Raw genomic sequence first — 17,235 nt, 5'->3', positions numbered from 1 at the left:
GGGCAACACTTCACAATTCACAAAAGAACATTGGGGAACTGGAGAAAGTGCAACCAAACTGATAAGAGGCCTGGAGGAGCTCAGCTATAAGGAAAGATTAGAGGAACTGAATTTATTCTCTCTTGAGAAGAGGAGATTAAGGGGGGATATGATCAACATGTATAAATACATCAGTGGTTCACATCATGAGCTCAGTGTAGAGTTACTCTGAGGTCTTCACAGACGACAAGGGGGCACTCTTTACATCTGGAGGAAGAGACTTAATCTCCGAATACGGAAAGGTTTCTTCACAGCAAGAGCTGTGAAAATGTGGCATAGACTCAACAGTTGGTTCTGGCCATCTCAGTGGATTTAAAAAGGCCTGGATTCTTTCCTAGATACACATAATATAACTGGATATTAACATTTATAGGTAAAGTTGATCCAGTGAATATCCGATTGCCTCTAGGGGGATCAGGAAATATTTTTTTCCCCTGCAGGAGCAAATTGGATCATGCTTTGTTGGGTTTTTGCCTTCCTCTAGATAGACTGTGGGTATAGGATAACTTTTTTTTTTCTATAGTTGAACTGGATGGACTTTAGTCTATTTTTCAGCCAAACTATGTAACTATGAAACTGTAACATGGTATCCACCATTAGTTAATTAAACCTATTCATTTGCAGATATAAGGTAGACCTTTCAATAATTTTACAAGTCTTAATCAGAAACAATTCAGTGATACTGCTGAGTACTGCTTGGACTTTGAAGAAGGGGACATACCCCACGAAAGCTTGTCCTCAAAATTGTATGTTAGTGCAAATAAAAAAAGTATCACGGACAGTACTGAATTGTTTCAAGTGATCACATGACTACTGAGTGCTCAGTTCTCAGTGCACTAATACGGCTACAATCACCTCAAGCACAAGTCTTAATGAAAACCAAGTGTATGAAATCAATAGTGAAATACACAATATCTCACTGGTAAGTGCACACCCCTGTGGGGGCGCACCGTGACCACTGTGTTTTTTTCAATCACTGGATATTCTTCTTTTTCACTGGAAGTTGTTTCATCACATGGTGGATTTAAATATGTGAGGTTTTATTTGGATTCACATTAATTTATTTTTTCACTTTATTATTTTTTTCACATATTAATGACATTTTTTTAAATTATTATTGGTTGTTTCATTTTTTTAAATATTTGTTATTTCTGATTAGTTTATCACTGCTAAGTGTGTGCGCTACTTTTACACCATCACTGCGGGTTTAAATTAAAATTTTACAAGTCTGCCTAAATTAATTCTTGGCATATCATTACTGTGCAGCTGCACCATTAAAACAAAAGTATGTCCGAAGATTTTTTGGCCATACTTCCCCTGTGGTTTACTTTTGTTCTCCTGCAACCCAGAATCAGGAACAGAAGGCTCGGGAAAGATCTGACAATTTTGTCGGTATCTAACCAACTGCCTGATTGAGAGCTGGAGCCAGCTGCGCCCACTCCCTTCCCTGCCCAGCATTCCAGTGGGCGATGCAGGAGCAGAGCACAAAGCCATGACGGACATTCACCACTCTCTCCTCCAAGCAGAGTGAGAACTGAGCACTCAGTAGTCATGTGATCATTCAATGTTCGGTCCAAGAGCCGACGTGGAGCAGCAGCATCATACTGATGCTGCAACATAGAGGTGAGTATATATGATTATATTCTGTGAACACCAAACTTCTCCTTTATTTATAACAATCCTTGAGCTCCAGTCATGTAATTGTCTAGGCTTAGTTGTCATCAGTCTCCTTTACTTCCTTAGCAACAACAAGCTGAGGGAAAGTAACAGCTGCACACGCTTGAAAACATTCACAGGTGCGACAGGAAAGAAAATTCTTAAATACTTGGACACCTATTGGAGTTTTATTATCCTGAGGGAATAAATACATTAAAAAAAAACCTGTCACCATGCAGCAAAGACTGTCTGTCAAGCCCAAGGCTGGTGGACAATAACCTGACTTAACCACTTCAGAACAATTTTCATCTTTTAGCGCTATCACACTTTGAATGACAATTGTGCGGTCATGCAACACTGTACCCATATGAATTTTTTAGCATTTTTTTGAGACAGATAAAACTTTATTTTGGTGGTATTTATTCACCACTGTGATTTTTATTTTTTTTGCTATATAAATGAAACCGTCCAAAATTTTTGAAAAAAAGTTTTTATTTTGCAAATAAATAATCTTTCTTCATAAATATTGGACAAAAGTTATTCAGTTATCTTTTTAGCACAAAAAAAACCCCCAAAATTAGTTTATAACCAAAAATAATTGTTATAAATTCTTTTTACATTTTTATTCATTTTTTTTGTACATACGGTCACCCTAGCAGTACAGTGTCACCATAGTGACACTGTACTACTTCTGGGGGGTTATGAAGATTTTTTTTTTTTTACACTGATTGCTTTTACACTCATAAAGGCTGTAAAAGCAATAATTTCTCCTTCTCTCTGGCTGCATTCTTGCAGCCATTGAGAAATACTGTGTGAGCTGTGATTGGTCACAGCTTGTCACATGGTACAAGGCTGTTGTGAATAGCCTTGTACCATGTGACCTCTGTGATCATTCACAGATTTCACACGTAGTAAGCAATGATGTCAGAAGTGACATTTTGCTAACTACTCTGCATGTGATCACTGATTGGCCAATCAGTGATCACATGATCGGGACCTCACACAGAGGCCCCGGACAACGATCGGTGTCCCACTGTGTCCCAGGGAGCGCGCACAAGCAGGGGGCGGGGAGGCCATTTATAAACGGCCGCCCGCCCCTGCACTGCTCCCGTCCGTCCGTCCATATACATGGGCCAGACGGGAAGTGGTTAAACTTCTGAAACTATCTTCACCAATCAAGGCCCTTTTCCCAGTTGATTTCCCCATCCACGTAAAACAGTGTGTATGAAGGAAACTTCACTGCCAAATATTGTATTCAAGCAGCCATGGTTGCACTTGGATGTTCTAACAAACACCGTACACCCTTCTACCCTGTACACGGTCTCTGCTCTACTTCTCTCCGTGGATGCGGACCTCTCAATACCCACGCAGCGGGGTCCAGCAGTCTGGAGATTTGAAATGCCCCTTCTTCTCCCTATTCTCAGTGCAGGGCTTCTGGGACAGACCAGAATGATTCTGATTGCTCAGCGCCTGCACACTGAATTGCTCTGGTCTGTCCTAGAAGAGCTGTGCTGAAAAAAGGGAGATAAGCGCAGATTTCAAATACCTGTACCAGTGGAAAAGTTGTGTGGGAATAGATAACTTAACATCCCTGGAGGAAGTTACAGCAGGGACAGTGGGGCAGGCAGGGAGGTGTACAGTGTTAGTTCACCTCTACATTTTTTCTGTAAAGGTGAACACCTTTTTTTTTTCAATCAGACCATCTTTATCTATCTAACTTTTTCTATTTTCACAAGAAAAACACACTTCACATTAACCAAGCGTTTAGCTCCAGTTATCGTAATATTTAAATATTTCACAGTCTACAATATATGCATATAAATTTACCAACAGACTCCATTTGCCCTCTTCAAGCCCTATCCCTTCAAGCGTCTTAAACAAAATTATATACAACAGATAAATAATAAATTATTTTCCTATTGTTTAAATACATCCTTTATTTAAGACTCTCTAAATATTTGAGAGATTCCCCCAATTTTCCCAAAGATTTTGTTTATTTATTAGTCAATTATTTAACTTTCCACGTGCACTACATCCTTTCTCTCCTATTTGTATCTGTGACAACCCCATATTTTCCATCCATTAATTTCCACTTGCTTTAATACCTCAACTACTAGTGTACTGCCCTAAATATTATCTACCACAAAATTTTTTTTATATATATATATATATATATATATATATATATATATATATATATATATATATATACATACATACATACACACACACACACACACACACACACACACACACACACACACACACACACACACACACATATACATATATAAACATATACACACACATATACATACACACACATATACATACAGTGAAGGAAATAAGTATTTGATCCCCTGCTGATTTTGAATGTTTGCCCACTCACAAAGAAATTATCTAAAAATCAAATGGTAGATGTATTGTAACACTGAGAGACAGAATAGTAAAAAAAAAAATGCATTTCTAACAAATTATGCACCGATTTGTATGTTCATGCGGGAAAGAAGTATTTTATCCCCTATCATTCAGCAGGATTTTTGGCTACCAGGTGTCTTTCATACAGGTAACAAGCTTAGATTAGAATCAGTCTCTTAAAGGGAGTGCTGCTAATCTCATTTTGTTACCTGCATAAAAGACACCTGTCCACAGGAGCAATCAAACAATCAGATTCCAAACTCTCCACCATGGTAAAAACCAAAGAGCTGTTCAAGGATGTCAGGGACAAGATCGTAGACCTACACAAGGCTGGACTGGGCTACCAAACTATCGCCAAGCAGCTTGATGAGAAGGTGACAACAGTTAGTGCAATCATTCGCAAATGGAAGAAACACAAAACAACTGTCAGTCTCCCTAAATCTGGTGCACCATGCAGGATCTCACCTCGTGGAGTGTCAATGATCATGAGAACAATGAGGAATCATCCCAGAACCACACGTGAGGATTTTGTCAATGATCTTCAGGCAGCTGGGACCACAGTCACCAAGAAAACAATTGGTAACACACTACGCTGACAAGGATTGAAATCCTGTAGTGCCCGCAAGGTCCCTCTGCTCAAAAAAGCATATGTCCAGGCCCGTCTGAAGTTTGCCACGGAACATCTGAATGATGCAGAGGACAACTGGTTAAAAGTGTTGTGGTCAGATGAGACCAAAATCAAGCTCTTTGTCATCAACTCAACATGTTTGGAGGAGGAGGAATGCTACTTATGACCCCAAGAACACCATCCCAACTGTCAAACATGATGGTGGAAACATTCTGCTTTGGGGGTGTTTTTATGTTAAGGGGACAGGACAACTGCACCGCATCAAAGGGACGATGGACTGGGCAATGCACCGTCAAATCTTGGGTGAGAACCTTCTTCCCTCAGCCAGGGCATTGAAAATGGGTCGTGGATGGGTGTTCCAGCATGACAATGACCCAAAACACACAGCCAGGGCAACAAAGGAGTGGCTCAAGATGAAGCACATTAAAGGTCCTGGAGTGGCCTAGCCAGTCTTCAGACCTTAATCCGACTGAAAATCTGTGGAGGGAGCTGAAAGTTTGAGTTGCCAAACGTCAACCACCAAACCTTAATGACTTGGAGAGGATCTGCCATGAGGAGTGGGCCAAAATCCCTCTTGAGGTATGTGCCAACCTGGTGGCCAACTACAGGAACCGTCTGACCTCTGTGATTGCCAACAAGGGATTTGCCACCAAGTACTAAATCATGTTTTGTGAAGGGGATCAAATACTTATTTCCCTCATGAACATGCAAATCAGTGCATAATTTGTTAGACATGCATTTCTTTTGAATTTTTTGTTGCTATTCTGTCTCTCAGTGTTACAATACAACTATCATTCAATTTTTAGACTGATCATTTCTTTGTGAGTGGGTAAACATTCAAAATCAGCAGGGGATCAAATACTTATTTCCTTCACTGTATAATATTATTATTATACAGTATTTATATGGCGCCAAAAAGTTTGCTCAGCGCTGTACAGAGTAGTGGGGGACAGTACATGAGACAATACAGAGACAAAACAGTATACAAGGGGTTCGAGGGCCCTGCTCTTTTGAGCTTACAATCTAGGAATACACACACATACTGGATATAAAAAGTCTACACACCCCTGTTAAAATGTCAGGTTTCTGTGATGTAGAAAAAGGAGGCAAAAATAAATAATTTCAGAACTTTATCTATTTTAATGTGACCTAAAAACTGTACAACTCAATTGTAAAATAAACTGAAATCTATTTCGGGGGGAGTAAACATAAACTAAAAAAATGTTGCTGTATAAGTGTGCACACCCTCCTATAACTGGGGATGTAGCTGTGTTTAGAATTAAGCAATCACATTTAAAATCATGTTAAATAGGAGTCAGTATACACCTGCCATCATTTAAAATGCCTCTGATTAACCCTAAATAACGTTCAGCTGTTCTAGTAGGTCTTTCATGACATTTTCTTAGTTGCATCCTACAGCGAAAGCCCGCAGAGATCTTCCACAGCATCAGAGGGATCTCATTGTTAAAAGGTATCAGTCAGGAGAAGGGTACAAAAGAATTTCTAAGATATACCATTGAACACAGTGAAGACAGTCATCATAAAGTGGAGAAAATATGGCGCAACAGTGACATTACCAGGAAATGGACGTCCCTCCAAAATTGATAAAAAGACGAGACTAAAACTGGTCTGGGAGGATGCCAAGAGGCCTACAGCAACATTAAAGGAGTTGCAGGAATATCTGGCAAGTACTGGTTGTGTGGTACATATGACAACAATCTCCCATATTTGTTTATGTCTGGGCTATGGGGTAGAGTGGCAAGATGGAAGCCTTTTCTTATGAAGAAAAACATCCAAGCCCAGCTAAATTTAGCAAAAATACATCTGAAGTCTCCCAAAAGCATGTGGGAAAATGTGTAATGGTCTGATGAAACCAAAGTTGAACTTTCTGGCCATAATTCCAAAAGATATGTTTGGCACAAAAACAACACTGCACATCACCAAAAGAACACCATACCCACAGTGAAGCATGGTGGTGGCAGCATCATGCTTTGGGGTTGTGTTTATTCAGCTGGAACTGGGGCCTTAGTCAAGGTAGAGGGAATTATGAACAGTTCCAAATATCAGTCAATATTAGTACAAAATCTTCAGTCTTCTGCTAGAAAGCTGAACATGAAGAGGAACTTCATCTTGCAGCATGACAACAACCCAAAGCATACATCCAAATCAACAAAGGAATGGCTTCACCAGAAGAAGATTAAAATTAAGGAATGGCCCAGCCAGAGCCCAGACCTGAATCCGATTGAAAATCTGTGGGGTGATCTGAAGAGGGCTGTGCACAGGAGATGCCCTCGCAATCTGACAGATTTGGAGTGTTTTTGCAAGGAAGGGTGTGCAAATATTGCCAAGTCAAGATGTGCCATGCTGATAGACTCATACCCAAAAGACTGAGTGCTGTAATAAAATCAAAAGGTGCTTCAACAAAAGTATTAGTTTAATGGTGTGCACACTTATGCAACCATATTATTTTAGTTTTTTTATTTTTTATTTCCCTCCACCTAAAAGATTTCAGTTTGTTGTTCAACTGAGTTGTACAGTTTCCATTAAAAAGGTGGAAAAACTTCTCAAATGGTTTAACATTTTTTTACATCACAGAAACCTGACATTTAACAGGGGCGTGTAGACTTTTTATATCCATAGTCTGTGCTTTGCCCTAATAACCTATCCCTAACTAATTGTACAGGATTTATCCCAGGTATGTTCAGCAAGTTATACCACAGTTTTGTAAATTTATCTGGGCAACCCCTATTTTGATAAACCATGTTTTGTCTTTGTAAGACTTCATTAACTGTTTTTACGCATAGAGAATAAGTTGGGGGAGCCGTGGAGATCAATTTCTGCGCTAACAGCAGCAAAGGATCGCCATAGAGGTCTGAGGAGTATACTTCTGTATTCAGCCACCGCAATACACATATCTAGGGTTCTATCAGAATATTAACTCTAAACTCATTAATAGTGTAAAATACAAATGTCCAGTATCTAACCAACTAATCTAACATCATATGTACCAATGTCCCAACAGCCCTCTCACATTGTGGACATAGAGTATCCCGCTTATGCCACTTAAAACGTTTCTGGGGGGGGGGGTATAATATGTCCAATGTATAACAAACAATTGGGTAAGTCTCTGAGACACAGAAAGGGATACCTGTTCTACATTATAAAGAATATTGGACCACGCCTCATCATTCAGAAGGCTGATATCCATTTGCCAATATGATCTACACCTCAGAGAATTTGATTTTGACCTTAATTGTAACAATGCATTATAAAGCCTTGTTATCTGCCCCCTCTTAGATGTCGCTGCTAGACTTCGGTTGATAATTCTGGGTGTTACATAGACCCAAGGCATCTGTCTAGATTGGGTTTGGATAGTGTGCCTGAGTTGCAAATATTGGAAAACCTTTGGGTAGGCAGACCAAAATTCTCCTGCAAGATCTGAAAATCTTTCAGATGTTGGACCTGATATAGTTGTGCGATATATACACAAGACCTCTTTCTAACCACTGATTAAATTCCTGCAGTTTTAATAGCTCCGTAAAATTGAAGTTCTGAAAGATTTGGGTGTAATCAGTATACTCCTTGTGCTGACAATGGTCCTTAGGCTGGCCATACACTATACAATTTTCTGTCCAATTTCTTCCCAATTTCCTTTAGATTTACCTTCAACTATGTAGTACAAGAGCCTGCCTAATTGGATACAATTGAAAGTGTTGTTAGGTTTGGCCTCATATTATATGGTTTTTGGTAAATCTAAACCAAAAATCTCAAGAAGATTGTATAATGTTTGGCTAGCCTTAATCCTATTCCAAAACTTGTCCATCATAGCTAGAGTGGGGAACTGCCTAGCTAGTCTGAATTCACCTGCCTCTAAACAATCTACCAATTTTTTATCTAGGAATAACGTAAACAGTATTTTCCTAATTGGGTCAATACCCATATCTTCCTCCCAACCCAATAAACGTCAGAGCTGTGCTGACAGAAAAGTATAGGAATGGGTTTGGAACTGCCAGGCCATCATTCTCCTTAGCTTCCTGCAATGTTTCTAATTTTATGCACAAGCTATGCTTTTTCCAGAAAAGCATACGGAGTATAGTGTCCAGCCGTTTAACAAGAAAAATAGGGAGCCACACCAGAGCATTATGTAAAGCATATAATAATAGTGGCATCCATACCATTTTAATTAGGTATAAATAATAATAAAAGTGGGAGATTACACCAGCTTATAGCTTTTTGTTTAAATTTAATAAACAGTGGGTTAATATTTAAATCTGCATACCTAGAGATATCCCGATGTATAACTATTCCCAAATATACAAATGTTTCTACCACCTTTATCTGAGAAGCAACTGGTGGCAAGGGGTCTCTGAGAGGGTCAACTGGCAGGAGAACAGACTTATTCCAATTTATATTGAAACCTGAGTAAGACTCAAAAGTATTAAGAGACATCACACCTTCTATGGATGTAGATGTATCTCCCACAAATAATAATGCATCATCTGCATACAATGCCAAATTCTCCTCAGTCTCACCTCTCCAAAATCCCACTATCCGAGAATCACTCCAAATAGCCATAGCCAGCAGCTCCAATGCCAAACCAAGCAGTAAAGGAGACAGTGGGCATCCCTGCCTAATACCTCACCTTAGTCTAAATGGGGCAGATAAAGTGTTGTTGATTCTACAGCGAGCTGTTGGGGCTTTTAACAATTTAACCCATGTAATAAATTCCTCTCCTAGGTTACATTTTTCCAACACCAGCCATAAATAACCCCACTCCACACTATCAAATGCCTTAACAGCATCTAAAGACAAAAATGGCTCTATTACCAACATTATTAGGTGGGATCTGAAGATTAAGATATAGTCTATGTATATTAACTGCTGTTAACCTGTCTGGAATAAATCCCAATTGGTTTGAATGCACAAGCTTTGTTATGACTTTGTTAGATAGGCACGTACCAGGCACCTTAGCCAGAATTTTAAGATCTGTCGTCAAAGAAATTGGTCTATAAGATTCTGCAACCATTGGGTCCTTCTCTGCTTTCAGTAACACCACAATTGCTTCGTACATAGATTGAGGGAGTCTGCCATTTTAGCTTCCATTATTACAGATAATAACTCTGGAAGAAGTATACCACCAAAGATTTTATAAATGTCAATGGGCAACCCATCGCTCCCAGTTGCTTTTGCCCTGGGGGAGGTTGCAACTGCTACCTGTAGTTCTTCCAAGGTAATGGGTGCATTGAGAAACTTTGTCTTCTTCCCCCAACTCAGGCAGAGTAACCTTATTCAAAAAATTATGGAGATCTTGTTCCTTATATGAGACTTTAGATGCATAGAGATCTTCATAAAACATTCTAAATCCCTATATAATCGAGGGGGTATCTGTAACAATACTATCTAAGGGAAGCTGCAGAGCAGGTATATGGGCAGAGGGTGTATGTGATCTTGCCACTACTGCTAACAATTGTCCTGTTTTTTCACCCTCCTCCAAAATGATTCAGAGGTAAAAAAAAAAAACATTTTCTTCCTGTACTAGGTGAACACTTTAAGAAAAATTTACATTTTAAACAAATATTAAAACACTGTAAACAAATATTTTGGTATTTAGTAGGACCGCCGTAATCTATATTTTTCTAAGTATTCCACCAACCTTGACACTTTCAAGTCTAATCTGATATCCCACAGAGATTCCGACTCTCTCCGCTCTCTCCTGAGCTACACGTTCAGCAACAGAGATGGCAGATATCCTGCGTGGCTGTGTACATACAATATTTGCCAGACAACTGGAAGATCCCTTTAATGAAGCATCCAAGATGAACTGTGGAATTTGTGTGGTTTTACCACATCTGTGATTAATGAGTAAAAAAAAATAAAAAAGCACACATTAGTTGACTTGTAAGCACAAAATTATATATACATTTTTTAAATCCTCTGTGCATCACCTAGATAAAAGAGAACCCCTAAGGAAGTAAAGGAAAGTGTCTTTTTTTTTTAATATAGTGCTCTGTCCCACACAAGTAGTACTTTGTCCCATCTTCTTTCATGCCATTTAAGGTGAACTATGTGGTTGGACAGGATGCCCCTCTCACCATCCATCTGACAATGCAGCTAACAAGGAGAGGTCTACATAGATCCCCTGATAAAGCAGAGATTTTTCAAGATGCACTAATCTAAACTTCTTATACTTTGAAGATTCAGTGTTGCTCAAGAGTTAACTCATACGGTCACTTGCTAGTGTATGTGTGTAACCTAAAAATTAGGATAGCCATCTCTGATAGGTTTGAATACGTATGAATTCCTTTACAACATTCCCACTAAGCACTCTGTACGGGTTAATGTGCTTTCTGATATATTCCACTAATCTAATACCTGGAAATAACAAAAACACAGGAGGAACCTATCAGAAGGTCAATATTGGGTCCACTCAGAGGAAAATTTCAAAAGACTTAAAAATCAGGCTGTGTACTTAAACACCTCATCTTGATAAAGAGCCACTTCAGTGTTAAGTGGAATTCTAGGCTAGTACCTAACTAGCCTTAAAATTGTGCCCTCCCCCATCTTAGCACCTATGCTAACTAACCGTTGTAAGAAAGACATATACAATTAGGTCTATATATATTTGGACACGGGCACAATTTTCATACTTTTGGCTCCGTATGCCACCAGAATAAAATAAAACGAAACAATCCAAATGCAGACTTTCAGCTTTAATTCAAGGAGTTGAAAATAAGTATCAAGTACAAATTTTAGGAACTGCAACCGTTTCTTATACACAGTCCCTGCATTTTCAGGGGCTCAAATGTAATTGGAAAAAGGAATATAATCATAAATAAAATGTGCACTTTTAATATTTTGTTGTGAATCCTTTACTGGCAATGATTGCTTGAAGTCTGGAATCCATGGACATTACCAAAGACTGGGTTTCCTCCTTTCTGAAGCTTTGCCAGGCTCTAACTTCAGCTGTTTTTAGTTGTTCTTTGTTAGTGGGTCTTTCTGCCTTTAGTTTTGCCTTCAGCAAGTGAAATGCATGCTCAATGGGGTTGAGATCAGGTGATTGACTCGGCCATTGCAGAATATTCCAATTCTTTTCCTTCAAAAGCTCCTGGGTTGCTTTTGCAGTGTGTTTTGGATCACTGTCCATCTGTACTGTGAAGCGCTGTCGAATCAACTTTGCTGCATTTGGCTGAATCTGGGCTGACAGTATATCGCCAAACACTGCAGGATTCATCCAGCTGCTTCCGTCTTCTGTCACATCATCAATAAACATCAATAACCCAGTGCCACTGGAAGCCATGCATGCCCATGCCATCACACTGTCTCCACCATGTTTTACAGATGACGTTGTGTGCTTTGGATCGATTTTGACGATTTTCTTCTCGTCATTCTGGTACAGATTAAGCTTAGTTTCATCCGTCCAAAGAGTGCTTTTCCAGAACTGGTCTGGCTTTTTTAGATGTTTTTGCCAAAGTCTAATCTAGCTTTTCTATTCTTCAGGCTTATGAATGGTTTGCACCTTGTGGTGAACCCTTTGCATTTGCTCTCATGAAGTCTTCTTGATTGTAGACTTTGACAATGATACGTCTACCTCCTGGAGAGTGTCCTTCACTTGTCTGGATGTTGTGAATGGGTTTTTCTTTACCATAGAGAGGATCCTGCGATCCTCCACCACTGTTGTCTTCCGTGGACGTCCATGCCTTTTTATGTCCCTCCACTCTTCCTACCACTCCATCCCCCACAGCTATTTCCTCCTGTACCATTATCCCCTCCCTCCTAGATTGTACGCTCAAAGGAGCAGGGCCCTCGAACCTCTCGTGTATCAAATTGTTACTGTACTGTCTCGTGTACTGTCTCCCATTGTAATATACAGCGCTGAGCAAACCGTTGGCGTTATAAAAATACTGTATAATAAATAATAATAATAATAATGTTGTTGGGCTCAGCAGTGCGTTCTTATTTCCTCAGAATGTACAAAACTGTTTATTTGGCTACTCCTAATGTTGCTGCTATCTCTCTGATGGATTTGTTTAGTTTTTGAAGCCTTACAATGGCCTGTTTCACTTGCATGGACAGCTCCTTTGAACACATGATATAGGTTCACAGCAATAGATTCCAAATGCAAATACCACACTTAGAATCGACTCCAGACCTTTTGCCTGCTTAATTGTTGAAGTAATAACAAAGGAGTAGCCCACACCTGGCCACGAAACAGCTTTTGATTCAATTGTCCAATTACTTTTGGTCCCTTGAAAAAGGGGGGATGGCTACTCTTAAGAGCTGTAATTCCTAAACTCTTCCTCCAATTTGGATGTACATACCCTCAAATTAAAGAGTGTGCACTTTCAGCCCATATCCATTATATAACTATAGCTTGAATATGTTTTGGTAAATACCTGAAAAAAAACTAAAATTGTGCCTGTGTCCAAATATATATGGACCTACCTGTATACATACTAGTATACATACTATTTGCAGCCCGCTCCAGTCCGGTCATGTGATCCTCTGTCTGACAGCAGCTGCTGATGGGTAGAGGAGAGCACATTCTGACAACGGCTAGTAAAGCTGGGAGAGGTGACCTCACCCAAAGACCTATTCATTGTTGGCACTTCCTCCCCACCCCTGCAGCTGTGTTGGCTGACACAGGAAAAACCGGATCATGTGGCCAGACCAGCCTAAAAATACGTAAGTATATACAAGTTTCTCACACAGTTTACTTAGCAAAAGTGTTAGGAGCGGGCAGTGGACAGTTTTAAGACTAGTTAAGTTGTAGCCTAGAATTCCACTTTAAAGCGGAACTAAAAACTGTATTTATGCACCATAAACTGAAAACACTGCTTAATTTATGTTTAATATTCTCATTCAATATGTTTATTGAATAGAAAAATACAAGTTGAACAAAGACTGACATCAAGCTTAGAGATCATCATCAATTTCTGGTTTTGACATCAAGCTTAGAGATCATCAATTTTTGTTTTTTTGTAAAGGTCCCATGTCCATTCAAACATGTTTAATATTCAAAAGCAAACTCATCCATGTATCCATATCTTTATGCTTTATTTTGTTGAGAAATCACTTTAAAAAAAACACCCCCCAGCATTTCTAGCTGCAGCCATCTTGAGTAATGGGAGATGATTTATTTAGCATTTACTTCCTGGAATCCATCTGCCCTTAGCTCAGGCATGCATGTAGAAGGGTGTACATAGCTGAGAAAGCCTCTCTTTCCCTCCTCCAGATGAAAAAAGTAAATGTCCATGAAAAACCCTGGGATATATAACAACATTTTGGCCTAGGCCAGAAACCAGGAAGGAACTAAAAAATGCAACATTTTGGGGGACGCATAAATGTCCCAGCGTACCATGTACTTCAGGGTGCCCAGGGTCCGACCATCCCACATGCATTTCTCTCTCTCTATAGCTGCAGGCATTTCTCTCCCCACCAACTGCATCTATAACCACTCCCTGAAAACCAGACTACAGCCGCCTCTTCCTCTGTTCTGATGTTTCTAGTACATAGGCCGGGAGAAGGAGGAAGGATATCGCTCTACAGCATGTGGGCTGATCTGAGGTCTGTAACAAGTGGTTTTTTGGAGTCTTGCAGAGGGGGACATGGTGACTGGGAAGGGGGGGGGGGGGGGAGCATGGACAGGTAACAACGTTTTATTTTGCCAGGAGTGATTTTAGGAAGGGTGTGGGGGTTAGAGGATATGTGCTAGGGGGATGCTTTGTTTTGGGTTAGAGAGGACTTGTGTTAGAAGAAGGGGGCGGATTTGAAGTTTGACCCCCCCATCTTCCCCCAGCACAGATCATCTCCCCTCCCAAGGACCCCTAGCACATATCCACTAATCCCCACCCCCTCTCGAATTAAAGACATGCCAGGTGATAGGTTTTGTACTGGGAGGGGGATTTAAGAGGGGGAAACTATGCTGGGAGGAGTTATTAGAGAAAGGAGGATTTGGGCTGGGGTGTATTGAAGAGGGGGAATAAGGGTTTGTGCCAGGATAAGTGGGTGAATTTGTGCTTGAAATGGGGACATGATTTATGCTGAAAAGGGGAATCTGTACTGGGGGGATTGTGCCAGAATGAGTTGTACTGGGAGGGGTGATTTGGGGGGGTGGGGGCGGTGTAGGATTTGTCTTAGAAGTGGAGAAAGGATTTGTGCTAGGGGGAGGATTTGTGAGGGGGGGAATTGAGATGGGAGGGGATTGGTACTGAATGGGGGCTGCGCTGGAAGGGAAGATTTGGAAAGCGGAAGAGGATTGGGGGAAGGAGAATTTGTACTGGGAGGAAGAGAGGATTTGTGATGGGGGCGGGGTGTGGGGATTTGTGCTGGGACGAGGAAAGGGGGTATTGAGCAGGAGGGATGATTGGGGGAGAATTTGTGTTGGGGAGGGGGCAAAGAATTGCTTTGGGAGGGGTGAGCATGCAAATTAGTCTTGGGTTTTTTTGGGAGGAGAGGGAAAAGAAACTGCACTCTGCTGGCCCCTACACTGTGTGTTATACACCTCTGGCTTCTGCACTCTTTTTGCTTTATACTCCTGATTCCTACTATGCCTTACACACTCCTGTCCCCTGTATTCTATGCATAACACTGCTGCCCCCTACACTCTGTGCATTATGTACTCCCAGACCCCTGCATTCTGAGCATAACACTCCTGTCCCCTGCATTCTGTACGTTACTGACCCCTGCTGTCTGTGCGTCATGTACTTCTAAACCCAGCACTGACTATAGCCCTCTGTGTGTTACATATTCCTGATCCTTGAACACATTGCATTACACACCCAGGACTCCTGCACTCTGTGTTATGTATTCCTAAGCCAGACACTGACTACAGCACTCTTGTGTGTTACGCAGTCCTGACCCTTGTACTCTGAGGTGAAGCTGGGGAACCTGTCAGGCTGTCAGTGAGGGAGGCGGAGGGAAAGAGGATGGCCGCTGGTTCTGGAGGACAGATGACAGAAAGAGGGAAGGAAAGGGGAGGAGGAGGTGGCCAGAGGAGGGGGTCGGGACACTGATGTAGAGGGGATTGGAGAGAGTATGGTGCTGGTGGTGTGTGCCAGGGAGTGAGGATATGGTTAAAGGCTGACAGGCTGTATTGACTCAATGATGGACATCTCCTCATGCTCTGTGTGCTGAGCTGAGGAATTTGAGCCCGTTATGCTGGGATTTGCAGTGCCATAGAGAGTCCCTCCTCTCTCTCTGTAAATGTACTATTAGGAGTTTAATACTGTACTAGTGAAAGGGACTCAGAGAGTGCTAAAAACCCACAGGTTAGGGAGCGCAAATTACTTGCCATGCTCTGGGCGCTGACAACCCACACTACACCACTGACAGTGAAGGGAAATGTCTCCAAAGAAATACAGAAAACTTAAAACAAAATCCCCTAGAAAACAACCTTTTATCATTTAATCAGAAATACCCCGATGACCTACCCAGTCATACCGCATACAACCAAGACTTGATACTTTGCCATCAGCTGCAGTATAGTGTCTTGTTGCTGCCACACTGGCAGCTTCATCCTCTCTTGAAGCATAGCATGATAAACCTTGGATGCCTAGAAAAAACACAGAACATTTGTTTTACAAAAGGGTGAACTTATAGCAGCAATTAACCAAGCAGTATTAAATTGTAATACCAAAATCAAAACTGGTATTTAATTTTTGGGTGGATGCCACTTAATTTACTCCTTCACTAGATTTTTACATTTGAGTTGGTGAGATCTACTGGTGGCGTTCCCAGCTCTGTCACACATAACTATTATGAAGATAAAAACAAAGAAATCTCTTTCCTTTTGATGTATTCTGCAAAATAAATATAACATTTTGTAACCGCCTTTAGAACACTGGAGCTAGCAAACCCAAAAGCAGAGAGCTTGATTCCAGATCCTCAAGAAAAATATGAAACTGGTTGGCGATTCCTCATGCCAAAATCTAACCTGGAATCAGCATACTGTACATTATAGGTGTGGTAATTTGCAAATGATAAGTTTTGTGAAAACACTTTTTTAAAGTGAACAGCAATTTCCGGACAGGGGAAGTGACAGCGGCACAGAGGAAGGAGAGAGCAGGGAGGAGCTGGTGTGTTCTCCCCCTCCAGCTCCTCCATCCTGTCAGAACAGCAGTGCTGGGACAAGGTCATCCATTACCCAGGGCAAAGCAACAAAACTGAGGCCAAATCAGGTTTTGCATGGACCTGGAAGTGCACAGAGATGTTATGGGAACTTCCTGCTGTGTTCTCTGCCTCCGTTGGGACTTTTTAAAAAAAATAAAATAAGCAAGAAAATGTGAGAGTAGATTCACAACAGTTATGGTAGGACTGTGTTGGGCAGCTCCCACCATAAGATAAGGTCTTGTCTCCTACCTGGCCATTTCACATCACCACATTGCAAGAGGCAATATACTGCCTTGCATTGCGCTGCAGCAAATAGAACTTAATGAAATGTCATCGTGTGATATTTCAATAACAGCCGCTGGTGTGAATGTACCCTAAAGGTTATT

The 17,235-nt window shown here is 40.8% G+C and overlaps 1 protein-coding gene across 1 annotated transcript in view; it reads right to left on the bottom strand.

Annotated features, from left to right (window-relative positions):
* DHX57 (DExH-box helicase 57) overlaps positions 1-17,235 on the bottom strand; it is a 144,622-nt gene that overhangs the window by 90,129 nt on the left and 37,258 nt on the right. The window contains exons 7-8 of the mRNA XM_089694177.1: positions 16,171-16,292; positions 10,395-10,590 (exon numbers count right to left, since the gene is read on the bottom strand). Coding sequence (XP_089550303.1) covers positions 10,395-10,590; positions 16,171-16,292 — 318 coding nt within the window. The remainder of the gene's footprint in view (positions 1-10,394; positions 10,591-16,170; positions 16,293-17,235) is intronic.

Source organism: Staurois parvus, unplaced genomic scaffold (genome assembly GCF_062004578.1).
Source record: "Staurois parvus isolate SC_StPar_1 unplaced genomic scaffold, SC_StPar_1.0 ptg000655l, whole genome shotgun sequence".
In the NCBI taxonomy this organism is placed as follows: domain Eukaryota; kingdom Metazoa; phylum Chordata; class Amphibia; order Anura; family Ranidae; genus Staurois; species Staurois parvus.
This window is presented reverse-complemented; position numbering and strand designations above follow the sequence as displayed.